The 13,729-nt window shown below is 47.3% G+C and overlaps 1 protein-coding gene across 10 annotated transcripts in view; it reads right to left on the bottom strand.

Annotated features, from left to right (window-relative positions):
• Positions 1-13,729, bottom strand: part of RIN2 (Ras and Rab interactor 2) — a 268,726-nt gene that overhangs the window by 63,885 nt on the left and 191,112 nt on the right. For 6 of the 10 annotated variants that reach the window (XM_049869987.1, XM_049869985.1, XM_049869988.1 and 3 more), the window contains one exon: positions 5,502-5,602. The exons of 2 other annotated variants lie outside the window; for them this stretch is intronic. In XM_049869987.1, coding sequence (XP_049725944.1) covers positions 5,502-5,602 — 101 coding nt within the window. Of the gene's footprint in view, positions 1-5,104; positions 5,603-13,729 lie in introns of those variants that run through there. 2 more of the 10 variants (XM_049869992.1, XM_049869991.1) reach the window with 2 other exon arrangements.

The following is a 13,729-nucleotide window of genomic DNA, read 5'->3' as shown; positions in this document are numbered from 1 at the left end:
GAGACCAATTGTTGTACTTGGATGGCCGCTAGCAAGCTTTTAAGACCCCAGGTACTACATGGCGAACTAGGAGGTAGAACAGAAGCGCTAAACACATTATTAGGCCAATTAACTGAGATGTCCCATGAAACCATGACCCTAAACCTGCAAACCAATGAACCAAATCCCATGAGGTGGCTGGTTGTATAAAAGCAGACTCAGCAGCTACTCTTTTGTCGTTGTTGTAAATATCACACAACTCTTGCCAATTCAACTTTTTACAGGTGTATGACTTATCAACAGCAATTACCTTAGCTGGCTGTGCCTTCATGTCGTTTGGATGTCAATGCTCTCACATCACTGCTGAGAAGCTCGGAACTTCCTGGGGACACAGAACCTCGCAACAGAGGCCAATGGTGGTGACCAACTGCTACACTGTAGCACTGGGCAGAGCTGGCCAAGAAATTCCTGAATTTTGCATGTATGAACTTGGGGGGTGGAGTTCTAGGATCCCTGGCATCACCCAGCAATCCACTAGAGCTGGAGTATTCTGGGGAGGGGGGAATAGGGGTGACAGAGGAAAGCAGGCTAAGAGGCGTAAATGAAAGCAGCAAGAATCTTCAGTGATCCCCGTCTCACCAGGATCTTTAGGGGTCCTGCAGACCCAGCTGAACCCAGAAGGTATTTCAGAGTTTTTGTTTGGTCCCTCTACCCTGCCTATGGACAAAGGAATCTTTAGAGACATGTCTCAGCCAAGGCGATGGGTCCAGGTGATGGTAAGGGTGGAATCCTGTCCTGCCTTGGCCTGGAGGGCCTACTCACATAGAGACACCCCACCCTGGGTGGCACAAGCGGTTTGCAAACAGCTACTAATCTAAAGGTTGGTGGTTCAAACCCACCCAGTGGCACTGCAAAGGAAAGGCCTAGCAATCTGCTTCCATGAAGAGTCAATCAAGAAAACCCTAGGGAGCAGTTCTGCTCAGTAACACATGGGGTTGCCATGAGTCAGGGGCCGACTGCATGGCTGCTAACAACAACTCTGTCTGCAGAGGATGGAGGAAGCAAGGGTGGACCCTACAGTGGGAGTGATGGAGGAAGCGAGGGTGGACCCTATGGCGGGAGTGACTCTGGTCCCTTTTCTTTGCTGTGGAGGAAGCATAAGGCCGATCACACATTTTCAACTTATGCGCACTAATTGTTTTCCTGATTTTTCTCCAGGAAGCCTCCAATGCTCTACTAGACTAGAGGCTTTGCACCCATCATGCATCCATTCAGCCATATGTATGGAGTTCTGGGCACTGAGGAGCCAGCAGTGACCAACAGGCAAAATCCCTGCTCTCACGGGGCCCACCTTCTAGTGGTGGACGCAGGGAAGCACAGCTAAGCCAGAGCATGTGTCCGATGTGACGAGTTCTATGAAGAAAAATAAAGCCAGGTAAGGTCCTTAGAAGAAAAGACCTGGCGGTCTGCTCCCGTAAAGATTACAGACTAGGAAACCCTATAGGGCAGTTCTACTCTGTCCTATAGTGTTGCTGAGAGTCAGAATCAACTCAAGGGTACACAACAACAACAACAACAAGGTGACGGAAGGAAGGAATTGTTCAAAGGTGAATGCTTCCCAGAGGAAAGGCGTTTCAGACAGAGAGAGACAATAAGTACGAGGGTCGGGAGGTAGGAACCTGCGTGGTCAGGAAGCCAGTGTGGGGGGCGGGGGTAGAGCCCCCTGATGGAGGGGGAGAGACTGAAAGAGGAGAGATGGGGGCGGGGTAGTCAGAGTCTTGAAGACCACGGTAACCACTGAGGTTTTACTGAGATGGAAAACTATTGAAGGGCTCTGAACAGAGGAATGGCATGACTCGACATGTAGATTAAACGTGTGCTACTTAGATAATTACGCACAGGAGGTGAAACAGGAAGCAGCAGTGCCGCTAGGTAGGGGGCTACTGCACCAGTCCGTGTATGGGATACGGTCCCTGTGCTCTAACCAGGGTGACAGCAAGGGAGCCAGTGAGAAGTGGTCCCGTCCTGGATCTATTTTAGTAGTACAGCTGCCAAGATTTGAGGATAGATGGGTAGGGGTTAAGGAGTCCTGGTGGCACCCTGGTTAAGCGTTCAGCTGCTAACCTAAAGCTCGGCAGTTTGAACCCACCAGCCGGTCTTCAGGAGAAAGACGGAGGAGAAGTCTGTTTCCATGAAGACTGCAGCCTTGCAAACCCCAAGGGGCAGTTCTCTGTCCTATAGGGTCACTATGAGTTGGAGTTGACTTGACGGCAATAGGTTTTTCGTGTGTTTTTTTTTTTTTTGGTCGGGGGGATGTAGGGGTTGTGAGAAAAAGAGAGGCATCAGGGATGACTTTGAGGCCCAAGCAGCTGGAAGCGTGGGGAAGCTTGTGATGGGAAATCAAGAGTCTAGTGTTGGTCTTTATAAGTTCAAGATGTCAAAAGCTGGGCAAGAGAGGGCAGCTGGATACACGCCTTAGATTCCCAGAGAGGTGGTCCTAGGATCAAGTCGGGAATCACCAGCATACTGATGGGATCAAGGTCAAGGGAATGGATGGGATTTTCTAGGAAATTACTTTAGCTACCTCTTCATTTAAGAAATGTATATTGTGTTTACCACATGCCAGGTACTATACTAAGCGCTTTATAGCTATTAACTCAGCTAAAAACTCTATGAGGTAAAGGTCTATTATCCCATTTTACTTATGTGGCAAGTGAGGCACACAGCTATTTAAGTGTCATACCCAAGGTTAGTGGAAGAGAAAGAAGCAGAAGTGTGAAGAGAAGAGGTTCAAGGTCTGAGCCCTGGGGTACTCCAGTATCAAGAGGTCAAGGAGATGAGAAGGCACCAGGCAAAGAGATGAGAAGTAGCAGCAGGTTAGGTAAGAAGAAACCAGGAGGATGTGGTGTCCCAGAAACCAGCCAAGCAAGTGCTCCAAGAAGGGAGGGAGTGATGGGCTATCTCAGATGGTGCCAACAGGACAGGTAGGCTGAGAAGTGAGAACAGCCGTTGGATGGGGAAAAAGTTACACCTTTACTTCCACTAACCTCGTTTTCAAATTAACTTCCTTTCATTTTGAATGTAGACAGCAAACTATAGCAGTATTAGCAGTACCCACGAAGTTGTCACCAACAGAAACTACAGATGTTTTCATTCCCGTGGCAGTTTTGTCTATGCTCATCTGTACTTGGAGATTACAGTAGTTCCCAGGCCCACTGCTAGATCGTGCTATTTACTGTGTTGGTAAAGCAGTCCCCGTGCTAGGAAACCACACATTTTTAACAGTTGATCATTGTATTTCAGTGTAATTGTTTTCCTATGTCATCCTGTATATTTTATTTTATGCCTTTAAAATATTATTCTGAGAAGGGCACAAGATCTGAAACTCATTTCAGCTTTGACCGGGATGAGCAGCCAAATGCCAGCACAGGTAGGGAGACAGTGATTCCTAACCCTAGGGCCTCAGCTTGGCACTTAATCCAGCTTTCCACAAGCTAAGGAGTCATGGACATTTCATGGCCATTGTGGGTGGGCTGGGTAAGGCGATGCCGCAGCGCCCGTTCATGGGAGGATGACCCACAAGGAAGGTGACTGCGATGTCTTGTGCAGCCACCCGGTCCTGGGGACTGTTTGTGACTTCTCCCCACAGGGGCTTCGCTCATGGAAACTCTGCACCGCCACTCCCCCGTCTTCCCCTGCCCTGGACTTCTATCTGCCAGGCAGCTGCTGTTTCCCCTGTGGTCACAGCTGGGCTCTGCCTTCATTTTTGAAACAATGCAAAGTCCCCTATCTCCTACCCCTCCCTTACCTGGCCCTCCTGTCATCTCCACTGAGCGAAATGGAGAAATTAAACCAAAGTCACAGCTCCAAGATTCTAGAAATTCAGGAAGGGTCTCTAGCTCAAAAGCTAAAGCCTCATTAGTCTTAGTACAATGCATCTTGCCTTTTCTCTTTCCTTCCCACAAATGAAAGCCAAATAACATGCCTCTGAAAATTTATAAGCTCAGTGTTAACCAAATTAGCAGTTGAGAACAAGTGACATTAATTGGAAAAAAAAAAACTATTGTGGAATGCTTAAATTTAAAGAAAAAAAAAAGCTTAAAGGAGATGTTAAAGATTAAATGAAAGTCCAGCTCCCCTAACCTAATGCCTACTTTAGATCCTGATGGGCCCTAACGTGCAGTATCACTCCTTCCCCCAGCGCCGGCCCTGGTGCCTTGCACTCAGGGGAGGGACTCCTGATGCTCCTGTCTGTCATCTGTGGAGCTTTGGGTCTATCTCGAGTAGCTAATGTGATTCCTGGATGTGGAAGAAATCAGTGTCCTCCAAACCCTCTTCCTTTACCCTACTGTCATCAACCTTGACTCCAATTTAACATTTGTTCAACAATGCCAAGGGTGAAGAGAAACACCCTGGCTAACGATCCTATAGTTTGGAACTCCTCTGAATGTGAGGCTGGAAATCTCTAATAAAAAAAACTACCGTGCATTTGCTAGTTTATGGAAAAATATTAATTGAAGCCTTTCACTGTGAGGTCAAGGGAGTCATCAAACGCCTGGGGGATACAAAGCGCTTGGGGCCATCTGGTCTACCCTGGTCATTCTGTTGAAAAGGAAAAGAAATGGAAGGCCCAGAGACTTTTGCTGCCAAGGGGGACTATAGTCCCACCAGAGGACAGGGTGTTAAAGCATCACCTTGCAACTGCAAAGCTATACCCGGATACTGCCTCTCTCCCCTTGGTCTCCCTCAGGGAACTAGTCAGGCTGGTTTAAGACTTGCCCGGACAACCACAACCACCTGGCTCACACTGGCAGGGCCACTCCTGCCTGCCACATGACTTATAAGCAAGACCCACCCATAAATTTCATCCTTCCACTGCGCCCACCAGCCTCCCCATGCCCACCTTGATCTTCACATTTCTACTCTCCAGAACTGGGTGGTCCAGTAAAGAAGCCAGTCCTTTATGACCCACATCTGCAACACGTGCCCAGCTATTCTGCTTAGTTAGCATGGCCTCCTGCTGCCCAGTTCTTAGTCACATACAAGCACATCCAATTTCCAATAGCTGTACTCTTTAAAGAATATAGTTAATGGCGATAGTTACTGCTGGAAACGTTTTTCTGACCTGAGAACGCAAAATGAGTCCATCCTCTTTACTGCTCCCTTTTAAACCTTCTGGAGACTGACACCAGCTACACTGAATTCTAGTTTGCACACGGAGGATCACGCCGCGTTATTTTTTTCCATCGTTGTGAGTGGTTTGATATGGCATATAGAATTTTAGGTTTCCGGGTTCTGGTGCCAGGAGGAATTGAGAGGGTGTAAAGTTCAAGTGCCTTCAAAGTAATTCAAATAACAATCAGAAGACTGGCTCCAAGGCCACTCCCACCTCCTACAGAGAATTCAACAGCAACCAACTCCTGGTCCCAAACTTCCGAGAATGACAGAACTGTCAGCTCGAGTAGCTAATGGGGTTCCCTCAGCCCGCTCTCGCGCCCGTCGCCTCATCCGTCTTTGGTCACCTGTAGGTTTCAGCTGGTTCCAGTCCATTTTCCAGGCTGACATCTGTCTGCACCATCTCCTGTTTCAGCTCTCCGATCTCTGAGGCAATTGTGTCAATCAGCTATTCAAAGACAAAAATAGTATGACGTCAGGAAGTGGAAGGGGCGTGGACACAGCCTGGGGGAGCTTTAGTCACGTCAATAAGACCCAGAGAGATGACCACCTTTTTTTTTGTTTTCTTTAATCCTGGCTTTGTGAATTTCCTCTAATGAAGGGGAAAAAAAGGGGCGGTGGGGGGCAGCTTCTCCTTAGAAAGAGGAAGAACTTAAGTTTCGGTATTGTCCTCAGAAAAAGAAATGACACACAGTTTGGCTTCTCACCGTGAATACAAAGAGGAATAAACAAATCCTGGTCAAACCAGGCCTCAACATTCATTTTGTCGAAGGAAAAACTCACAAGGAATTCCCTGGATTAAAATGTGTATAACCAGTTTTCTGTTTTTTTTTTTTAAAAAAAACATACTTGAAAGATAAAAAAATAGAGCTTATAAATTGATTTCTAAAGACATTAAAATTACTTCTCATCCTATTCACTGATTTTTTTGAAGTAAGAAGACTGTTAGAGAAAAGAAAAGAGAGAGGGAGGCTTGGGGCTGGGAGTGGGTGGGCTATCCCCAGGGAAACCGAATCTCTTCTTGCCCTCAGGGAGTCCCTTGGTGGTGCAGTGATGCAGCTGGGCTGCTCACCCAAAGGTTGGAGATTGCAGCGCATCCAGAAGTACCCTGGAAGAAAATCCTGAAGATTTACTTCCAAAAAACCTGCCATTGAAAACAGTTCTACTCTGACACACGTGGGGTCTCCATGAGTCGGAATCAACTTGACGGCAACTAATACCACCAACCTCCATACAAAAAAAAACAGTGTAGCTAATTAATAGAAAATTGGAGTCCCTGGGTAGTGCGAATGGTTAATGCGTTTGGCTGCTAACCGAAAGGTTGGAGACTTCAGCCCACCCAGAGGCACCTCAGAAGAAAGGTCTGGTGATCTGTTTTTGAAAAATCAGCCCTTGAAAACCTTATGGAGCATACTTCTACTCTGACATACATGGAGTCTCCAAGAGTTGGAGTCAACTTGATGGCAACTGGTCTGGTCTTTTTCCAAGCTGCCTGTCACCCAGAACCCAGGACAAGGCTACATCTGGCCCTGGAGTTGTTGTTGTTAGGTGCCATCCAGTTGGTTCCAGTTCATAGTGACCTTATGTACAACAGAACTAAACACTGTCTGGTTCTGTGCCATCGTCATAGTTGTACCTATGTTTGGACCCATTGTTCTTTTGGCAGTCCACTGTATATTCAATATTCTTTGCCAACACCACAACTCAAAGGTGTCAACTCTTCTTTGGTCTTCCTTATTCATTGTTCAGCTTTTGCATGCATACGAGGCAATTGAAAACACCATGGCTTGGGTCAGGCACACCTTAGTCCTAAAGTGACACCTTTGCTTTTTAACACTTTGATCTTTGAGGAAGACTCATTAACGACCTGCGTTATGGTGAAAGCATAGAACCCCGACACACATCTTTCCTGAAAACAGAATAGCATAGTGTCATAGGGAATAACTAAGGAGCCACTCTAGGATGGTGTGGTCTGTTCAAGAAAGTTCTCTGAGGAAGTGACTGAGCCCTTAATGATAAGATCTCAGCCATGACAAGATGAAGATAAGAGCCCTCCACAGAGGGAAGGGTGTGTACTCAGTCCCAGAGGCTGGGGAGCCATGTGAGTGAAAGGCAGGCAAGCAGGGATTAGGCCTCTTCGTCATCCTAGGTCTTGCGGATAACAGCCTTCATGAATCTGACTGTTCTACCATAAGAACCATCGGAGGACTTTAAGCAGGGGAATGACATTTTATTTCTGTTTTGTGTTCTAAAAAGTTTACCTTGGCTGCTGGGTAAGGATGATTTGTAAGGGCAAAAGGAGAAGTAGAGAGACCAGCGAGGAGGCAACTGCAGTGGTCCAAGCAAGAGGTGACAGTGTCTCGGACCAAGGTGGTAGCAGTAGAAATAGAAAGAAAGGGACAAACCTAGGAACAATTTTTGACAAAGAAATTGATACAGGTTGATGGGTTAAATGTGGAGGTGTTGGGAAGGGAAGAATCAAGGATGGCTCCCAAGATTTTGGCCTCAGCAACTGGACAGATGGCAAGCCCTTGACTGAGATGGGGAGGAACAGGAAAAGATCAGGCTTCAGGGGGAAACTGAGTTGGATTTGGACAGGTTACGCTTGACTTGAGTTGGCCATTGGCCATCACAATAAATTTGTTGAGCAGCTTTTAGCATTCAGGATGGATATATTTATACATTTGGAAGTCACTGACCTATGTGGTTGGTATTCTAAGTCCCTATAACAGGAGAGATATCTAAGGAGAAGAGGTCCCAGCACATGGCCCTGGGCACTACCAACACTTAAAGATCAGAAGGCAGGAAGCCAGCCAAGCCCTCCATGCTTGACACATCCCCTTTCAGCGTGTAACTGAGGTGAGGGTTGTAGGTGGAGCATCCAGAATCCTGGGACCCAGGGAAAGAAACGATCCGGAGATCACATTTTACACATATCCCAGTGACGAAAGTCAGAAAGTCTGACAACGCCAAATATTCGAGGATGTGGGAAATCAAGAACTCCACAGGCTGCTTCAGGAGTATTATTCCTAGAGCCGCTCATGAGAAATCTGAAAGTATTTTGTAGTGTCGAAGATACACAAACCCAATAAATTCTCCTCTACATATGTGTTCTAGAGAAACTTGCAGAAGTGCTAGGAGGTATTTACTAGAATATTTGTGGCACCATTGTTATGTATAAGAGGACCAAATTATCAGCAACCTAATGTCCGTTAAAGGAGGATGGATACACTGAGGTATAGAATGCTGCAGTTCAGATTACTGAATACAGCTACATGTTATCAATACACATATAAATATGAAAGCTCAAAAACCTAACGCTTAGCCCCAAGAAACATGTTGCAAGAAGTTACATTCAACACATGAAGTTGAAAACCACACAAAACTGTACTACACATCGTTTATGGAGACACACATAGATATAAAAAGCTACCCTGGTATACAGGAGAATTGTCATCCTAATTTAGGGTAGTGGTTACCTCTGGAGAGAAGAAACAAATGGAGGTATTCACAGCTGAGGGGCTCAAACACCTGTGATTTTTTCTTAAAACAAAATGGCAAAAATGATAAGATTTGACAAGCTGAGTGATAGTGTTTTAGTATTATGTGTACATTTTTATATGCTTGAAATATTTCATCATCAAAATTATTAGGAAAATTATAAAAAAAAAAAGGGTGGATGTGTATGAAAACGGAAGGAGATGGAGAAAACTAAAAAGGGGGAGTGGTTAGGGGGACTCAGGGGAATCCAGGTGCCTCTGCTGATGTCCCACAGTTCTGGGGCTGTGCTCCCACCCTCCCGCTTGGAACGCCACAGAGCACAGGAAGCTGAGAGCCCTGACTGATGGGGGGCCAGCCACGGCCTAGGCCAAGCAGAGAGGGTTCCTGTGCCTAGAGGAAGAGTGGCCACGCTGCACGCTCACGCTCTCATCCCTCACTCACCTTCATGCCCACCATATTGATTTAAACATAAAAGCCCCAACAGGCCCTCTCCAGAGAGGCAGTGGGTGCCCTCTGGCTCGCCTGCTTCCTCCAGATCTGCACGGCTGATGCCTTGGCCTGAAGTCGAGGCCACGGGGACAGAGCTGTACCTCCAGACCCCTGCGTCCCACACTTGTTTCCTTCACTAAACATGAAGAACCTATATAGAATCACCGATAATGCCATTTAAATGTTGTGCAGACAGAGGGCACAGTGACCCCAAGATGGTGGCGTCACTAGGGCTGGCGTCACCAGTGCAGTAACTCCCGGTGTCACCCCCATGCTAATTACCACAACGTGGTAGCTAAAACACCAAAAAATTTGACAAAATCATCAATTATAAAAACACCAGCAGCAAACAAAGAAACAAACAACACAACAGCGCATGCTGGTAGGCGTGCAGATGAAACCAGGTGATTCGAAGTGTCATTGAAATTGTATAATAACAACAGCTCTGACCGGAGCACCTAGAAGGTTCAAAAACTAAACTAGTATAGAGTTTTAGCCTTGTAGGTATATTGATACATGAAAGCTGGGCTTACAAAACTTCTTTTGTTGTTGTAACTAAAAACCCATTGTTGTCAAGTCGATTCCAACTCATAGTGACCCTACAGGACAGAGTAGAACTGTCCCACAGGGTTTCCAAGAAGTGCCCGATGGATGTGAACCTCTGTCCTTTTGGTTAGCAGTTGAACACTTTAGCCACTAGGGCTCCATAACTAACTACAGGAATATTTTTATAAAAAATAATAAATTTCTGCTGAAACAGTGCACAGAAATTTTACAGACAGTCATTTTGGTGTCACCCCCTCTGACAGTGCCTCCCAATGCTGTCTGCATCCACCACCCCCTGCCCCACACCCCCCGGTGACGCCACTGCACCAACACATGGTGGGGGGTGTATAAAGACGAGCACCCCATGGAGCTTTTTTCCACTGGGTGAGTGGGTTTCCCTAGCCCCTCCATCTCCCCTGTTCCGCCATTCTGTCTGCACTCACCCATTTGACAGCACCAAGGGATCTGTCTGACAAATGGGCCAAGGGTTAGTGTTCCAGGGCTAAGCCCACCTCTCACAGTTATGTTTATATACCCACCAGGCCCCTCCATTCCCAAAAGGTATCACCACAAAATACTCTGTCCTCCCTGAGGTCATGCCCAGGTTCCACTGATGGGATTTTGGGTGTTCCCAACGTTGTTCCTAGATAAACTTGTGTCTGTTTGTTTTTTCAAGTCCTATAGACATTTGATCCCAACCCTTAAGCTCGGCTGTTAGAAATTCCATTCTCAGAGAGGAAACAGAGATCACTGGAAGGGCCGGTGCGAACCTAGGCAATTTCATGTCAGTGTTTCATTAAGCAGAGGTGCTGCTCATTGATGAGCCCTGGTGGCTCAGATGGTTGACACACCCTCGAGTTCACTCAGAGGCACCTCGGAAGAAATGCCTGATGATCTACTTCCGAAAAATCAGTCCTTCAAAGCCCTGTGAAGCACAGTCCTACTCTGACACACATGGTCCCCATGAAGCAGGGCGGCCTCAGTGGCAACAGTTCTTGGCTGCCTGTTGGAGTTCCCCCAAATCCACTTACACAGCCCAAGACCCCAACACATTCCTCTACTTGTCCAGAATTCCAACAAGCAGAGGGAGGTAGCAGGTAAGCGCTGGTTTCCACAAGCCTGTTTGGCTGGACAGGAAGTGAGTGGAGCCTCCCCCACCCCAGCAACCCCAGTAAACCTCACAGGCAGTGACTAAGGCTCTGATTCACCAGGCAGCCCCTCCATGCAGAGCACAGCAGACGCGCCCTAGGGAGGCCCACACGGTCAAATGGTTGTCATTCCTGCAGGGTGCACAGCAAGGCTCCTGAGCCCAAAGAGGTGGTGTGCTTGACTTCAGAAGCAGGGAGAAATGGCTGCTGGTGGCGCTTGGCACCTCTGCAACCACCTTCGAGGGAAAAAGCCAAAGGGAAGGGGCCTGGTGACAGCCACAGGCAGGTGGAGGAAGGCAGGCAGGGGTGGAGTCTCTGGGTGCCCCCTCATTCCACTCAGAAACACAGTGCCCTAGGCTTCCGTCATACAGAGTATCTGTGCATGACAGGTATCTGTGCATGACAGAACATGTTCACCTGGGCAATTTTGTACTGTAACTGGCGTCCAAGCTGCAGGTTCCTTCCCAGCCCTTTGAAATCACACCCAGGGCTTGGCCTGGGCACAGCTGGGTCCCTGCATTCTTGGTGTGGTGCAGGAGTCTACATTAATTTGTACCACTTCGTATTCATGCTGTGTAATCTCCCTTAGTGAGTCCTGGCAGCAAGGTGGTTAAGGGCTCGGCTGCTAAATGAAATGGCAGCGGTTCGAACCCAACAGCACTCCGGAGAAGAAATAATGTGGCAGTCAGCTGCCATAAAGATTACAGCCTTAGAAACCCTATGGGGCAGTTCTAATCTGTTCTATTTAAAAAAAAATACCCAAACCCGTTGCCGTTGAGTCAATTCCGAATCCTAGCGACCCTATAGGACAGAGCAGAAATGCCCCGTAGGGTTTCCAAGGAGTGCCTGGTAGGTTCGAGCTGCTGACCTTTTTGGTTAGCAGCCTAACTTTGAACCACTATGCCACCAGGGTTTCCGCTGTCGTATAGCGTCGCTGAAATCGACGTGAGGGCAGTGGGTAATCTCTCTCAGGCAGGAAAGGACCTCACCTAGGGGCTACCCTTCAAGAGCAACCTTGCACAGTTTCGAGGCCAGCTCAGCTGTCGCCCACCTGGCTGGTGGTTTAGCAGCACAATGTGGTGAGCACAGTAGCCTCTGGCTTGGAAAAATCTGCAGGGAAATCCCGTCTCTGCCCTTGTCTGGGGCACTCTGGTAGGTCCCCGTGCCCATCTGGGTGCCCTCATCCTTAAAACCCTGGACACTAAGGCTGATGCTGGGCAGCAGGGTTGGGGGGTTTTTAAAGCACATTTCAGCTGACACCTAAGTACTCCCTAATTCTCCTGGTCACATGATCGCCGCAGGTAAACAGAGTTGATGCTAAATGACACTCAGAACAAACTCAGGTACCTTCCAGCCTGGAAAAGCCACTTTATCACGGCAGCAGAGACCTGTGACTACAAAGAACCAGTGTTGTAGAGCCTGATCTCTTTCTGCCTGTCTGCCCAGAAGCCTCTAATCTAGACACCGGTTTTCCCCTTGTGGGGTGAGAAGAGCTTCTATGACACCCCTTGTGTACAGGAAGCAGGAGGGAGGAGGCAAAAGGGAGGGGCCCCAAATCTTGTTTTCTTTCTTTTATGGTTTGATAAAAGGAGAAAAATTTCTCTTGAAGGTCAAGTAAAAATAAAACAAGGAAGTGCTTATGGAGCAGGTTCTGATAGGGTGCTCTTCAGATTCCCTGTCTAACTGAGGAATGTTATCAGTGGTTTCAAAAGGGACGTGTTGCTGATAGGGTGAAGACTTGAAAGCTAGGGTGTGGGAAAAGGCAAACGTCAGGCTCCCAGGTATGGAATTTGTGTTCCCAGAGTGCCTCTGTCTTGGCCTTGGCGTGTGGTGGGCCTTTTCAATCCACCAGCTCTGTGGGATTAGATTTACCTTGAGGTCATGAAAAATCACACGGCCCGAACAAGAGCCTCTCAGGTCTCCTTCTGCTGGGCTGGAGGCATCCGGCCTAGACATTTCCAACTTTCTGCTAAAGTGTCTGAAGGACAATGGGCTGCTGCCAAACTTTCACATGACTTTTGCTCCCAGGCACTATCACCACGGGAGCCACTCTAGGAGAGGCATCCGGGGAACCATGCTGGAGCACCTCAGAGGAAACTTGCCATTTTTCTTTTTTAAACTTGGTGCGTTATACTACCCAAGAATGTCTGCATTTGCATTTTTGAAATGTAAGGATAATTCGGTACATACATAATATAGCCACTATCATTTGTCGACTTGATGGCACTGGGTTACTGGGTTATCATTTGTCAGTTTGTCATACTGTGGTGGCTTGCATGTTGCCATGATGTTGAAAGCTATGTCACTGGTATTTCAAATACCAGCAGGGTCACCAGGACACACTGGAGCTTCCAGGTTAAGACAGACTAGGAAGAAAGGCCTGGATATCTACTTCTGAAAATCAGCCAATGAAAGCACTATTAATCACAACAGAACAGTGTCCAGTACAGTGCTGGAAGATGAGTCCCCAAGGTTGGAAGGCACTCAAAATACACAGGGGCCACAACAATGGACTTGAGCACACTAACAATCATGAAGACGGCACAGGATTGGGCAACGGTTTTTTCTGTTGTACACGGGATCACCAAGAGCTGGAGCTGACTGGATGGCAACTAACAACAATGTAGAATATCTATACATTCCCATTGAGAAAATCAATTATTACAGATAAAGTGAATTGCCCTCGGTCACACCCATAACTCCTTCCACCTACTCAGAGGTAATCACTATTATCAGTTTTGTGTGTGTCATTCTTGAGTGGTACCATTTTGTGTTTTTATCCTATGGAATCGTGCTGTGTGCATTGTCCTGGAGCTTCTGTGTTTTATCCAGTGAAATGTTGTGAGATTTATCCATGCTGGTATATAAAGCACTAGTTCCTATATTTTAAC

The sequence above is a fragment of the Elephas maximus genome, chromosome 25 (genome assembly GCF_024166365.1).
Source record: "Elephas maximus indicus isolate mEleMax1 chromosome 25, mEleMax1 primary haplotype, whole genome shotgun sequence".
In the NCBI taxonomy this organism is placed as follows: domain Eukaryota; kingdom Metazoa; phylum Chordata; class Mammalia; order Proboscidea; family Elephantidae; genus Elephas; species Elephas maximus.
Note: the sequence above shows the minus strand (reverse complement) of the source record. Positions and strands in the feature narration are given on the sequence as shown.